The sequence below is a fragment of the Centroberyx gerrardi genome, chromosome 20 (genome assembly GCF_048128805.1).
Source record: "Centroberyx gerrardi isolate f3 chromosome 20, fCenGer3.hap1.cur.20231027, whole genome shotgun sequence".
Classification (NCBI taxonomy): Eukaryota; Metazoa; Chordata; class Actinopteri; order Beryciformes; family Berycidae; genus Centroberyx; species Centroberyx gerrardi.
Genome location: NC_136016.1, coordinates 14,651,609 through 14,666,868, shown reverse-complemented (window position 1 = coordinate 14,666,868; position 15,260 = coordinate 14,651,609). Strand labels below are relative to the sequence as shown.

Here is a 15,260-nt window from a genome sequence, read left to right as displayed (position 1 = left end):
GTGTCAAAAGTGGGGTTTTGCTAGATGTCAAAAGGGCGTAAGTGCAGTTACGCCCTTTTGGCAGCAAACAAAACCCTACTTTTACTGTTACGGCTTTCAGTTTTTGTTTAAATAAAACTTATACAACAGCAGACAATACAGTGTTGTGCAACAAACAAATGCTTACCAGATATTCCCAGTACACGTCTACACAAAACTCGAACTTAATTCGCACCTAGCGACAGTGCAAATATGGATACATTTGACCTTAATTATGAACGGTCAGCCGAGGCGGAAGGTTGGGAAGAAAGTAAGCTGTCTGTGCTAACCTCAAAGTAGCTAGCTAGCCTGCAGTTGGGAAACAGTTTACCTGTTGCTTGGCAACACTGGCGGAGACAAATAACAGACAAAAATCATCTGTTGTCTCAAATTACCATTACTTGATGAATAGCTTTGTTTATACAACTCTTGTATGAAAGCAATATCACACTCGAGGTCATGCTGTTGTACTGTATATCAGCACGGCTGTGATTATCTTCGGCACTCGGCCTGCAGCCTCGTGCCTACGACCGAATCACAGCCGTGCTGATATACAGTACAACAGCACTCCCTCTCGTGTGATATTGCTTAATTATGGGTCATGATTTCAGTTTTGTCCTTTTGGCACTGAAAAGATCTCACTGAGACCTTTCAATTGATATATAATACTCATATTCGCCCAAAATCGCACTTACGCCCCTTTGGCTCCAAGCCCTCGATATGGTCTGAAGTCCCAAGAGTCATCTCTGCTGGCTGGACAGAGATGAGTAAGAAATCTGTCATGATCTCTGCTCCCTCTGTGTGGAACAGCCTGCAGATAGATTTGAAACTTGAACATCTGATTACTCTTAGTGCGTTTTCAGGGCTTTGGAAGACGAATCCATTTGAAATCCTCAATACTTTGTTTGGGTTGTGCCACTCTTTCCCTCCTTGTCATTCTCTTCCACACACTATTTCTTAGATTGTCGATTATCTATTATGAAATGTTTTCATTGCTGTTCTGTCTGTAACTGTGATGCTTTTTTAGTCCGGTCTCTCATGGTCTTGAAGAAGGCCTATCTTTCTTTTTCCGTGCCCAATATCTCGTTCACAACTTGTATCACAAGTCATCATCTTTCTCCTACCATCTTCCTTGTTACTTTCCACTGTATACTATCTAATAGTGTCTAAAGAATAATCTCATTGTTGCTTCGTAAGCCATAACAGCAATGGGAAAATCATCTTAGACTATACTTATAGCTCCCTGAATAGAAATTATGGTTAAAATGCATGTCACTGAAATTAAGTTAAAAGTGTGATAAGATGCTTTGGATTTCATAATATCTCTCTCTCTCTCTCTCTCTCTCTCTCTCTCTCTCTCTCTCTCTCTCTCTCTCTCTCTCTCTCTCTCTCTCTCTCTCTCTCTCTCTCTCTCTCTCTTCCAGGGTGTGGTGGGTCGGGAGCCTTTCCCCTTGCCTGCCATCCCAGCTCCAGCCTGTATGGACTCTTGTGAGAGTTACTATGAGGAGGCTCAGCCCTATGAGGAAACTGTCAATGGTGAGACTCACAGCCTGCACAGCCTCTGTTTTAACTATTTCACTCTAATCTTCAAATTAAGAGGAACATGTTTTTTCTCATAATTGATTAATCATGTCTCTATTTCAATACCAATGATTCCGTTTAGGGTACAGTTTGCAATTACATTTACCATCTCTACAGAACATTGAGAATTACTGTATTCACGTCTATGGAGTAATTGTAATATTTCCCTTAGTATGTTTACATCATTTGCTCAGGACAACACCATTTAAGTGTGGCTTTTAAGCAGCACCCATAGGACATTATTTCACTGTGGCAGACACCATAGAAGAAGTCAAAAGTTTGAGGTGAAATAACAAAAGTGCCAAATACGTCCAACAACGACAAGTTTCAAATAATGTGTTAAATTACAAAAATAAGGAAGAGGCTTTTTAAATGGTTTTGTCATTTACTTACAAAAGTTCAGAAACATTACCTTGAACATTCACACCAAAGGAGAATTACCATATTTGGCACAAACCTGTTACAGAAAAGATGTGCCAGATTAATTCAATAATGATTTGGGTTTCAAATTAAGCTTTTGCAAACAATTTTCATCATTTTTAATAGAGGTTCATTGGGATATGACATTGCAAAGTCACAACTACCCTGTGCAGAGGCATGTGTGCACACACACACACACACACACACACACACACAGACACACATGCACACACACACACACACACACACACAACCACACACAAGGTTTGGGTAGGAGATTGGCCAATATAGTGGTTTTCCTCCCATTCACATCAGTTCTGTAATTTCTAGGAATTACTCTGTTTCCCTGCCTTATTTCTCTTTCCCCCTTCTTTCTCTCTCTCCAGCTCCTAAAATCTCCAAGGTATCACTATCTTTATTAGTATATCCACTGAACTGAACCGTGCATTTACTAATCCTTGTCTTGCATTTATAAAAAGAGAGAGACAGCAAGGGAGAGAGAGAGATTGAGAGAGGGAAGAGAGAAGAGAGAACAGGGGTTTCCTTTGTTCCCCAGTATCTTGTCTTCCAACTCCTGGGAGTGGAGGACCAGTGACCACGGGATACAGCAGAGTGAAAAGGAGAAAAGAAGAAGAAAAACAGTGGCTCCATACAGTAGTCTGGTTCTTTTTGGCCTCTCTGCCCTGTCCTGCGTTGCGTTGGGGCGTTTGCTAAAAGAAAATAATACTGGAGAAGACAATACCTGTTTCATTTCACCTCATTAAAATGGCACAATTTTCAAACCTGTGAATATACTGTAGAGGCCAGGCACAGAGGTTAGGGTTATTATCAGCAAGGCACAACTGCTGAACGATTTGTGGATCCAATAACTATGTTGATATTACGGTCAATATTAATCAATCTTTCGCATGGCTACTGAAAATGATTTTTTTTGGGCTGTATTATGAAAGAGACATATCTGTGAAAAGGAATTTCTCAAATATGCCAGCCTTGAGACATAAACAGATAAAATCACTTTTGAAAAAAAATATATATATATCAGAATCAGAATCAGAATCAGCTTTATTGGCCAAGTATGTACACATACAAGGAATTTGACTTTCGTTGCTCTCAATGTACTTACACAGAACAAAATGAACAGAGGTAAACCTAAACATCTAACTACTATGTACAAATATGCATATATATAAAAAAGTATAAAAAAAAAAAAGTATATATATATACACATATGTAAACAACGCTAGGACAATAGTGCAATGGTGCAGAGTGCAAAGATGCTGGAATAAATGCTGGAATAAATATTATATATTATATACACAAATCAGATATTGTACAGATGATGTTGATGGGGGAGGAGGAGCAGGAGGAAATCCCTGGTCTATATATATACATACTGTATATATAATTAAGGTCATATTATGCAGTTCTGCAGTCTTAGCAGCATATTTTTAACCTAGATTGATGGCTGAATAAGCTACAGAAGCTTTAAACTGATCAGGACTGTCATCTGCTCTGCCAGCTATAGTTATGGTTGGTGTTTGAATAAAACCTAAAGCTGTTGACCACATTGGAAACAAAGTGACGCGATAGCGACAGTAGAGATACATACATCTAAGTTCTCAACAGGAAATACTTATCAGTTCGAGAGAAAGTGGTTTCATGTCAGTCCCATGCAACAGTGACCCTTTTTATACGTTAGACTGTGGTGAGTAACTGGCAGCAAGTTTTTGACACCATCACACTTTTTGTTTTTTCCTGTTGCTGAGAATGTTCCCCATTTAGGTTGTTGAAAAATTTCCCAGTGTATCATAGCCTATAGGTTTATCAAGCACTGAGCTTCTACTTATTCATGTGAAATTGATTATTTTTTCTAAACAAATTTTCTAAATGAATTGTCCTCAACGTTTTTTCTCCAATCCTCTTCCTCCTTTATCTTCTTCCTCTGTTGTTATGTAGAGCTGGACTGTTTTGGGCCCTGGATGCGAGTACACAGCTCTGACAGTGTGGTCTATGCTGTTATCACCAGGGGTACCTACCTGTCTGTCACTGGACGTGTGTGTGTGTGTGTGTGTGTGTGTGTGTGTGTGTGTGTGTGTGTGTGTCTGCCTTGTAGTTGTCTGAGCTATAAGCCACAATGTGCATGGACCAATGGGCATGTCTTCCAGTCCTCATTGTCCAGCATGATCCATGGTCTCGCATGTAAACAAACAACTTTCAGCCAAGACTTGTGACAGGAATCATTCATCAGCCCCGTCTCCCTCTCCATTTCTGTTACTTTCCTCATATCTTGGTCTCTTTCTCTGTCGCCATATTCCATCAGTACTTTAATTGCAGTTTGCATTGTGGAGAAATCATCATTCGCTGTGTGTTAACTTCCATCGAAGAATTGGACCAGGGGTAAAAATGCAGGCCTCTTCCAGTAGATTGACATCATTCGGTCCTCCAAACCCATCCCACAGTGCAATGTGCACTCAGTGTCTGCTCTGCCTCTTCCTCTGTCTTCAGACTGACAGGAGCAGATGTTGGACGGTTTGCACTGTTGGAAGGGTATGAAAAAAGAAAGGGTGAAAAAAGAAAGGATGTCAAACTAGGAGGCAGCCATCGTTATGTATCTGGTCTGCTCTTGCCTCTTAATTCATCCTCTTCCTCTGACCTCTGCCCCCTCGTTTTTTACCTCTTACATAATGGCCTCCTCTTTTTCTGTCTCTTAGATGACGGGGAGGCAGTCAGCAGTTCGTACGAGTCCTACGATGAGGAGGAGGTGACCAGAGGGAAGTCACCATCAGCGCAGCACCAGTGGCCGTCAGCAGAGGCATCCATCGAGCTGATGAAGGACAGCCGGATCTGTGCCTTCCTGTGGAGGAAGAAGTGGCTGGGCCAGTGGGCCAAGCAGCTGTGTGTCATCAAAGACCAGCGCCTCCTGGTGGGTGAAGGACCGCGTCAATATCAGAATTAAAGCGCCTGTGTTGAAGTTCTGGGTATATCAAGAGTCTTAGAGGTTTTATGCATAGAGTTTTAGGGTTTGTGGGTGGAAAATATTCTCTATATAACTATAATGTTTCACTGTAACTCAAAATAGAAGTACAGTGTTTACACATAATGCTAATGTAAGCAAACCTTCAAAATACTTTCAAAACTCCATGTTTAGCCGTCACTTGCTGTCCTAGTTCAGTCACTTGGTTCTAGAGTGCAAAAATATCAATCCAATAAATCAAGCTATAAACAAAGAGCAGTGGGATAGTCTAGCATGACTCTCTTCTCACTTTGGTTCATTAATGTTTTTGTGCTGTGCCAGTGGGACGAAAAGGCCACCAATTAGAAAAGTTTCATAAATCAAGTGATTTATTGACTGCAGGGAAAAATAGGCCTTATTACTGATTCCTGCTAACTGATCTTTTAATATTTCCATAGTCTGGAGTAAAATGTATCTTTATGTGTTGTTTACTGGTGTTGGTAGTAGCAAAGAAGTAACTTTCAGATTTGGAAACATTTTTTAGAATTGCTCTTTGTTCAGTGGACTTTCACATATTACTCAGCTATGGCTCATATTGTGTAAGGTTTTAATTATTTGCAGAATTGTATGCCTTAACATGTCACAGCACAAAACCATATGGGGCTCAGGCTGCATCCACCACAGGAATTGAAACCCATTCTCCCGATTTTCAAACAGAGACAAACTTGTGTTGAGCTATAATTGTCTATTGTATTAAATCACAAAAAGGATTATGGATCGTATCTAAACCATCCTCCTTTAAAACATGGATAGAAGCAGATAAGAAAAGATGTTGTCGAAATACAGCAGTAAGGATTTTGGTGAGTCATGATAATAAATGTTGGTATGCAGGACTTATTACAGTATTAAGCACTTTGTTATTTATCACTTTATTGTTCCAGCAATGGGGGTTATTTGTAAAATGACCTCCATGTCATTTTTAAACTGAATCGCTCATATAACAGGATAAATGCTTTTGTTGAATGTTTGACTTGGTAATTTTCTGAATTTATTTTAACTCAAAATACATGTCTGTTTTACTTCAAACACAACCACAAACCAACCACAAAAAAATACTTTCACTGCTATGAAATACATGCAAAACTGTTTAGCTGTCACATACTGTAAGCCCGTGTAACAAAAGCTCAGACGGTCAACTTGAGAGTGAATAAATCTGTTCAGTCTCATAAAACAAAGCAAGCCAGTGGTGGAGTGACAGTGTGTGAGCGGTGGGAAGTAAAATCACAGAGCTGAGTCGATCGTCTCTCTGCTCCCTCCAGTGCTATAAGAGCTCCAAAGAGCAGACGCCTCTGCTGGATGTGAGCCTGCTGGGCTGCAGCGTGGTCTACAAGGAGAAGCAGCTGAAGAGGAAGGAGCACAAGCTGAAGATCATTCCTGTGGGAGGGGAGGCCATCGTGCTGGGGCTGCAGAGCAAGGAGCAGACGGAGCAGTGGCTGAAGGTGAGCCGTGCCACCGACGCCTCGTTCTTATGCTCTGGTGGAGCAGCTGGTATTAGTTTAACCCGAGAAGTTGCATCGTGAACTCTTGAGTAGAGGCACAGAACTTGTTTCCGTATTCATTTCCAGTGAAGCAGGAAGGGCTGATGAGTCATTTTTAAACGTGAATATGAGAATGACATCTCTTCTTTCGTACCAGGTGATCCAGGAGATCAGTCCCAGACCAGCTGAGAGCTGTGACCCGCAGCACTTTGTGTCCGACTCCCCAAGGCTCATCTGTACTAAGGTACACTTATCCATCACTTTTGTGTGTATCGGGGGGTTTGGGAGCAACCCCATTTGTTAGATTATTTGCTTTATTGATACATGAATATCACAGGTGACCAGTGGAATAAAAAATGCTCCAGGGCTCTATATATCAGTTATTGTTTGTCCATGATGGTTGGGGCAATGGCCATTTTTTGCGTGGCATTGCCTATACATGAACCATATGGCTCACCAACAGTAGCATGAGTAGTCATCTTTCTGTCATAAGTCGTTTTGTATGAGAGTGTCTCCTAAAATATAGATTTGAACATACAGGGGGAGCTGAGTGAGAGATACTCGGTGGCTTCAGAAAGCGGCAGCAGCACTGACAGCCATGCTGAGACTCCTGAAACCAAAGATGGTGAGCTACTCCTTAGCTTTTATTTTTCAGTTTCTACTCAGACTGTTTGACTGAACTCCTCCATAGGGATTTGGGCACCTGGATAGTATATTTCTCATTGCCATCTTATAAAAAGCTATAAACATAAATAAATATTGTTTCTGTGTTTCAGTAATTGCACACTCCACTACGGTCATTACTGTTGGGAGAAATCTCAGCTAATCTTGCCCTAAACTTCTCTCCCCCACAGTGAAGAAAAAATATGGTGCAGGTCTCAAGTTCAGCAACCTCATGAACATCGGCAAGAAAAAGCCTTCCTCATTAGAGAGCCCAGAGAAATGTGTCGACACCTCAGGTGAATAGAGACCTACACACCATGCCGAACTTTAAAATCTCGCTGTAGTGAGAGACTGTTACTCAGCCTTAGTCCTGCCTTAGCCTTAGTTTTTCATATACTCTGGTAAAAAAAAGAATCCAGCCAAAATTAGCTACTCCTTTTCAGAAAACCCATTCATTCAGTAATTCAGTATTCAGTAATTTAAATTCAATCTTATTCTGCTCAGTTTTTAGGATACACACTGTACACTTGATTTTTGGCCAGCTACTGTGGATAGTGCCACAACAACTTGATTTTAGACCATTTTAGCAATAATTCCTAAGAATCAGTAGTTTTGTGTCATTACATACAACCGCTGAGAGTCATGGCAGGACTATACATCCCAGATGAACAAACTACCCCCCCTCTGTCAGGCTACCTCAATGTGCTGGTGAACAGCCAGTGGCGGACCCGCTGGTGTCTGATCAAGAATGGCCAGCTGTGGTTTTACCAGGACAAGGGCAAGACCAAAGTGAGCCAGCCCGCTTTGACCCTGGGAGGCTGCAGCGTGGTGCCAGTCCCCAGTCCTGAGCACCTCTACTCCTTTAGGATCGACATGGACGGGACACAGATAGCCACTCTAGAGGTAGGGAAACAACTGCTGTCTTCTGTTTAAGTTTATAATATCTCTGCAAACGTTTTGGGGTTAGGAGTGTGAGAAAAGGCTTCATATAATGAAGCTGCATCAGCTCCACAGTGCTGTGACTGTGCAGAAATCGGATGAATTTAATTTACTGTAATTCGATGATACTAATTTTTCCCAAACCGCTGCTGAAAAAAAAGGTTTTAAACTGAAGGGAAGACTGCCAACAAGTGTGTTTTTCTGTGTTTTTCTGAGAATATTGGTGGGTAACCAGCTAGACCGGCTGTTTACCACAGATGATTGATAATGGACATCTGTCTTAACACTTGTATCCGTATGTGCCTCCACAAAAACACATAATCACGCACACATAGGCTTCCCAGTCCATTCCCTGTCCCCAGTTGACGGTTGCCTCAGATGAGAGCTCAGCTCAGCCTCGTCCCATAGGAGAGGGTGTGGGTCCTGTGATGGGACGAGTCACTGTGGTCCTGAGGAAGAAGCAGCAGCGCAGCACAGCGAACGTCCGCAGGAGAAACCACATGTTAGCATTTCTCAGAGAGAGACCGGTGCACTGCTTCTCGCACGAATACTAAACACTAAACATACCCTCGCATGAAAATCCCTTTCTGCTGAGATCAAAGTATGTAATGTGTGTGTGTGTGTGTGTGTGTGTCTGTGTGCACGCAAGGGTGTTCTGCGTGTTATGAGTGCATATGAGTGTGTGTGTGTGAAGGGTGGGGATGAACTGGGATCTTGGGGTCTTAATGCAACACCCTTTTTCATTAAGCTTCCAGTACCACCCTGTTACAGCGCATATTTGGTATTAGCCAATGGAATCCTTTGTTTAGTCTTAAAGATTCTTTCTGACACATTTATGCTTTTTGTTGTTGTTGTTTTTTTCAAAACTTTCCACAAACCGATATACAAGTTACTTCCTTGGTCCAGTATTTGCTAGATGAAACAAAACATGATTACTGGAAACAAAAAGAAACAATCTGAAGGAGGAAAGGAAGGGAGGTTCCGAGAAATAAATAGACTCATATTCATATATAGCTTTAGTCCTGTTCTTCAAAGATAAAAACTTCAACAAGCGTACCACCTGTTGTCATTTTAGAGAATTATGTGTTGAACGTGTACATCCTCATAGTGGTAAAGACAAAAGATTATTTGGTAATGGTACATATAGCTGTAGTGGATGAGCTACTTGAATCTTTTATAACAGGCTGTTAACATGTTGTGTCCCTTTATGAAACTGCAACACTATGGGTGTAATTTATTCTGGTTATTGAAATAGGGCATAATGAGCTATTTTATATGTCAGTAACCACACTTGTAATTTATTGTATTTATTTAATCATTATGAATATCCCATAACACTTCATGGAATTGTGCCTCAAGTAAAGTGTTACCACTTACTTGTTATGGCATTTCTGATTTACAGTATTTCATGATTGCTTTGTCTTAACTTTCACAACAGAGTGTGAACCTATAAAATTAATAACACAAAGACCCAAACTGACTTGCAGGATTGTGCTTACGTGCAAAAGAGAAAATCACATTCTCAATTCTCAGAAAACAGCCACTTCACATTATCACAATGTTTAAATGCTTACTAGACATGCAGATCACTAAATCAGTTCAACATGTGCTTACAGTTTCTTGTTACTTCTAGCACCATTGCCCAGGCGAGTAGCACTGCAGCACAATAGGGAAGTCCACTTTCAAAACAAGTTTTGCACATTGAAATACTGCTGTGAAGTCGTAAAATGGTGTATTAGTGTTTTGGATAATATAAAGTGACAGATGGCATGTAGCAGAAGTCATGGGCTGGATTCACACCCATGATGTTGCAATTACATATGTATGCTTTCGTCTTCTGAACCACCACTACACACCAAATAAAATAGTTTTTTCCTCCTCTCCTCTCCTCTCCTCTCCTCTCCTCTCCTCTCCTCCTCTCCTCCTCTCCCCTCCCCTCCTCTCCTCTCCTCTCCTCTCCTCTCCTCTCCTCTCCTCTCCTCTCCTCCTCTCCCCTCCCCTCCTCTCCTCTCCTCTCCTCTCCTCTCCTCTCCTCTCCTCTCCTCTCTTGTCTCCTCTCCTCTCCTCCTCTCCCCTCCTCTCCTCTCCTCAGGCTAAGTCTTCAGCAGACATGGGCCACTGGCTGGGCCTCTTGCTGTCCCAGACGGGGACCAAGACCGACCCAGAGGAGCTGACGTACGACTATGTCAACTCTGAGAGGATCTCCAGCATTGTCAATGCGGCCAAGACTTCCTTATAGTGAGATACTCACTCCTCTCTACTTTTTAAGGGACATCTTTCTATATGTGTGTATATGTGGAGACACAATATTTAAGTGAGACCTGTCTGTGTGTTTCCTCCAGCTTGATGCAGAGGAGGTATTCAGAGCCCAACACCTACATAGACAGCCCACCCTCCATCCCTCACACTTCTGATGAGCTGTACGATGATGTGGCGTCTATAGGAGCCGACCCAGAGGTAGACTCACTCAGCATTAGAATACACTATCACATTATCTGTGCATCCCATGGATGTATTAAACTAGGTGCATCCCCTTGTCGAATGTAACCAAAACATCTGAGACACAGCCCCAATATTCTACTGTATTAGCAACATTGTAAGTTAGTATTAATTAGTATCAGTAACTTAATAAATTCAAATGTATTAGTGGTATTAATAGCTCTAATTAATAACCCAAGGTTTTTTTTCCACAATTTAGAGTCATGTGCTATTAGACTATAAACATAAACTATAAATAAACCATAAACTTGACTACAAAAGAAGTGTTTTGTTGGGATCTGTTTTGTACTTTTGTTTTGTAATCATACTGTCAGTTTCAGTTTCACTATAGGTGGACTCATTTCATCTGGCCATGCTCTATCTCATAATGCTTTATTCCTCGTCTCATGCCACACCAGGATGTAGAAGAGAGCGTCCTACCGGACAGTGAGGAGAGCAGCCTTCAGGAACATAACGAATCGTGCACTCAGGATGCCAAGGACCCGGTGGGTACAGGGCAGGATCGTGAAAGCAGGGTTTACCTGGACCTCATCCCCGTGCGCTCGTTCCTCCATACGTCCTGCGGGACTAAAGCCCCTCCACACAAAGAAACCTCCGGACATTCCCCCACAGAGGAACAGCAGGACCCCTTATGTCAAATAAGAGAGGTAGGGAATGGATATAATTTGTCTCTCAGTAACCTGTTGTCCTATATTTACATATTTAGTCATATTTGGTATATCTGGGGCCAACAGATTCCATGGATAATGGAAATGAAACTGATGTTAAACTGACATTGGATCAAATTTGAAGAATTCGCCTTTAAGAATAGACTTTTTTATAGATTTGAGTTTTTTGACAGGACTGTTAGTTATGGCCAGTAAATGCACATTAAAGAGTTTTTGAAGTTTTTGAAGGGACCATAGGTTATAAGCAGTAAATGGACAGTTGAAACCTTTTTGCGCAGAAGGCCTACAGGTGAGACAGCAGTCGGTGTTTACTTGTGCATTCACACTCTATATTCTGTGCATTGCTTCCAGCTTGACTCAACTAATCCTTCTGAGCCGGAGCCTCCACATATGATAAATGGCACCAGTTTGACTCCTGCTACCAGCAAACCTGAGCAAGAGCGCCCCCTGTCCCCTGGCCCGCTCCGGCCCCAGACCCAGCCACAGAAGACCTCGTCCCAATGCCAGGAGCCTCTGAAGAGGGCTAGCCCCGGATTACTGAACCCCCAGGGCTCCAACCCGCCTGGGGCACACATCCACAAAGCCCAGCAGAGCCCAGGAGGGCTGGCTCAGGCTGCATCTGGACTTCCTCACAGCCCGCAACCCCTCCGGGGCAGAAGCACCAGCAGTGGAGACAAGCCCAAGGCCTTTACCATGGGTGAGGGAAAAACAGGGGCAATGGGGTTGAAATATCACAAAAATGGTCTAACAAGAATGCTAAATTTTAGTGATTTACCTCTTTACCTCAGGGAAATTTTCAATTGATATCCAAATGGATGAACTAAATGTTGGTCTTTTTTGTTTTCTTTGCATTGTGTGAGATTCTGTCCCAACTTTCCTCGCTCTATGTCTTAATCTTACATTACCACAGCTCCATCTAGTGAAAAGCTCCATCCTCCACAGTCAAAGGCAGCAGCAGTAGAGTGTATTTTTTGTGTTTGAATCCTGCAGCAGAAATATTCGATTTTTTTTAATGTCTCTGTTTGTTGTTTCTCTCTATACTATCCTGTAAATGTCCTTATAAATATTGTATCATTTTTCTTTCCTTTTTGCCCTCGTATGAACAGAAATTGAGTCAAATTTTCAATCATTAATTCATACAACTGAATTGCCAGGGTGTCCCGGAGCAGTCGAGGTGAAACTGGGCAAGAACCGCACGGAGGCAGACATGCGACGCTACATCGACGAGCGCGACCGCCTGGAGAAAGAGAGGGAGGAGGTGAGGAGCAGCCTGGCCAACCTGAAGAAGGAGAGGAGGGAGACCAAAGAGGAGCGCAGCACCTGCCAAGGTAGACCTGCACTTTCGTTTAGGGACAGAGCCAGTGACCCGCAGCAGTCTAGGGACAAAACATGAGCTAGAGTCAGCTCCAGTATTTGGACAGACACTTTGAATGTGACGTAACGCAATAACTACATGTATGAGGTCAAAGTGCTTAAGGATAGTCATATTGGAAGAGCAGGTATAGAACTAAGTTAAGTTAAAGTGTCTGTGAAGATGATTCTGTATGCAACTCCCCCATATATTTATCCCCTTTATCACAATAGAATTTAACATAAGATTATAGTTAGTCCTATTAACATATAGGATTAACTCCATTTCTCTGGCCTGCATTAGGACTTAAAACATCAGAAATGTCAGACATAACGATAAATATATTAATTCAAGGTGTATTCCATATTCATGCTTACCATAGTGGTTGTGTACAATTTTGGCTTTGGTTCCACATCTGTCGAGTAGTAGCACTGTTGCCGTTACTGTCACTATTCATTACTATAAAAGTACTGAATTTTACTTGGTTTATGCTTCACATTTATGTTTTTTTTTGTTGATTTTTACATTTAATTTCACATTTTTCCTTGTGCCATTGGCAGTGTTTTTGCTGTTCTGGCCCATCACTGCTGAATGATCACAGAGGAGACACTGTTCCATATGATTGACAGCTGTCTGTTATCCTCAGATCCCAAGCAACAGGCCTCCCTAGAAGCCAGTCTGAAGCAGAAGGAGGAGGCGTGTCGGGAGGCGGAGCGTCGCAGGGTGGAGGTGGAACTGCGACTGGTGGAAGTAAAGGAGAGTCTGAGGAAGGTGGAGGCGGGGCCTTTCACCCTGGGCACCACACTGGACAGCAGCCTCCAGGACACGCCCGTGGTTCGTATGCCGGTCTTGCTATCCTGGTGGGAGGACAACAGGAGGAATGTGAAATCAGGATGGTGTGAACTAGAAATAAAAAAAACTGAGGAAACAATTAGAATTAGCAGAAATGAGACAATATCAAAACTGTTTCTAATGAGAAATTCAAAGGAGTAAATTGAAATCTTGCTTTTAAAGTTGAAAATGTTGTTCGGGGGATTGACAGTGTTACCTCCAACAGTTTAGCACAGAATCTAAAGGCTCATTAAGATACAGATCAAAGATACTATTCGTTTTTGTACCTGACATTGTTCTCTACCACTTGGCCCTCAGACTAAAGCAGCGTCCCCGGCTCCTCCCCAGACTCCAGCGTCTCAACCCTCCAACAGCAGCGCCAGCGGAGACTCTTCCTCTCCAGTCAACTCTGCCACCGTGCTGAAGAACAGACCCGCCTCCATCATGGCCACCAGCAAAGTCAATGTCCTGCAGAAGGCTAAGGTGAGACTGTGTTTTTGAGAAATAAAAACATACAGACATCAGTGGAACAAAGGCATTAAGGTGTCTCCTGAAACACGGATCCGTTTTGAGTTTTTCTTGGCTAGTTCCACGCACAATACCAAAGAAGGTACATGTTTCAGGAACTGCTATTGTGATATTATCATGGCGTATATACTGTCAGACTACCTAAATAACATCATTTTTTGTATTTACAGGAGTGGGAGAAGAAATCCACCTTCTAGGAGGGAGCATGAATGTCTTTTGACCTCCTGTTACCTCTAAGGTCAACCTGTTTCTCTTGGCCGGGTCGGCTCTGTGCCACCTGACCTGCTTTGGCAAGGAGCGGCTGGGTTTAGGACCAGGACCAGTTCATCAGCATCCTCCCTTCTCTGGACCCTCCATCCTCATCACCTCCTTGTCAAGAGCACAGAGAGCCAATCAGATAGAGGCACAAGCTGTCTCCTCACTGACTAATGCCACTGGACAATTTTAGTTTCAATGACTTTTTGAAGTTGTTTTTCTCCGTTTCCAAAAAGGAGGAATTTGATGTAGTTGCATTTTGGCCAGTCTTATAATTGTTTCTGATAACGATGCACAAATGGGATGTTTATTGCAATGAAAACAGCCTAAAATTTGAGACCACTGAAAGCCAGTTTGCTTGAACAGGTATGTTATATAGAAAGACTCCCCTCTACTAAATTGGCCATTTGGTACTCTCTAGATTGTAGCTTGGTTCATATATGCTGGTAGCCAAGATGTAAATATATTTACACCATTATTGTTCTGCCTTTTGACTTGTTGTATTGCTAGCTAAAAATGCACTTTTTATTCAAATAAAAATGTACTGACAGCAATTCTGGCTTGATAATGCATTTGTTGTTCATGAAAACATCTCCTTTTGCCTTTAAGATGATCTCAACGTTTGACTTACCTTATCTGGATGAGTCTTTGGAGTTTTTACACTAATCAAGCCAACTTGTCTTTTGGTTCAGTATTCAGCAGAGATTCAGTTCAATCCACTTCCAACTCTGTCTCCCTCCAAATCCAACTCAGCTGTGTTTCTCTCTAAAGAAATGTTAAATACTTGTAGTAGTAGTAGTAGTAGTAGTAGTAGTAGTAATAGTAGTAGTTGACTTTACTGAATTACTTCAAGCCAAGAACCTGAGCACAATGACATCTGTGCTCACACACACACACTTTTGTAAATGTGCACATTTGTCATTTTCCAGCATTTTCCCTTACACATCCTTACCCTACACCCTAACACCCATTTTCAATCCACCACCCAACACCCCACCCTCCTTTGCCTTCCTCAA

The 15,260-nt window shown here is 42.1% G+C and overlaps 1 protein-coding gene across 1 annotated transcript in view; it reads left to right on the top strand.

The window, feature by feature from the left end:
- Positions 1–14,789, top strand: part of afap1l2 (actin filament associated protein 1-like 2) — a 53,742-nt gene extending 38,953 nt beyond the window's left edge. Inside the window, exons 5-19 of the mRNA XM_078290663.1 lie at positions 1,443–1,554; positions 4,731–4,942; positions 6,292–6,471; positions 6,668–6,754; positions 7,051–7,135; positions 7,365–7,469; positions 7,865–8,076; positions 10,205–10,350; positions 10,455–10,569; positions 11,010–11,258; positions 11,631–11,976; positions 12,434–12,607; positions 13,277–13,464; positions 13,780–13,944; positions 14,160–14,789. Of these exons, the coding sequence (XP_078146789.1) occupies positions 1,443–1,554; positions 4,731–4,942; positions 6,292–6,471; positions 6,668–6,754; positions 7,051–7,135; positions 7,365–7,469; positions 7,865–8,076; positions 10,205–10,350; positions 10,455–10,569; positions 11,010–11,258; positions 11,631–11,976; positions 12,434–12,607; positions 13,277–13,464; positions 13,780–13,944; positions 14,160–14,186 (2,403 nt within the window). The 3' untranslated portion in view covers positions 14,187–14,789. The remainder of the gene's footprint in view (positions 1–1,442; positions 1,555–4,730; positions 4,943–6,291; positions 6,472–6,667; positions 6,755–7,050; positions 7,136–7,364; positions 7,470–7,864; positions 8,077–10,204; positions 10,351–10,454; positions 10,570–11,009; positions 11,259–11,630; positions 11,977–12,433; positions 12,608–13,276; positions 13,465–13,779; positions 13,945–14,159) is intronic.
- Positions 14,790–15,260: the final 471 nt, after the last annotated feature.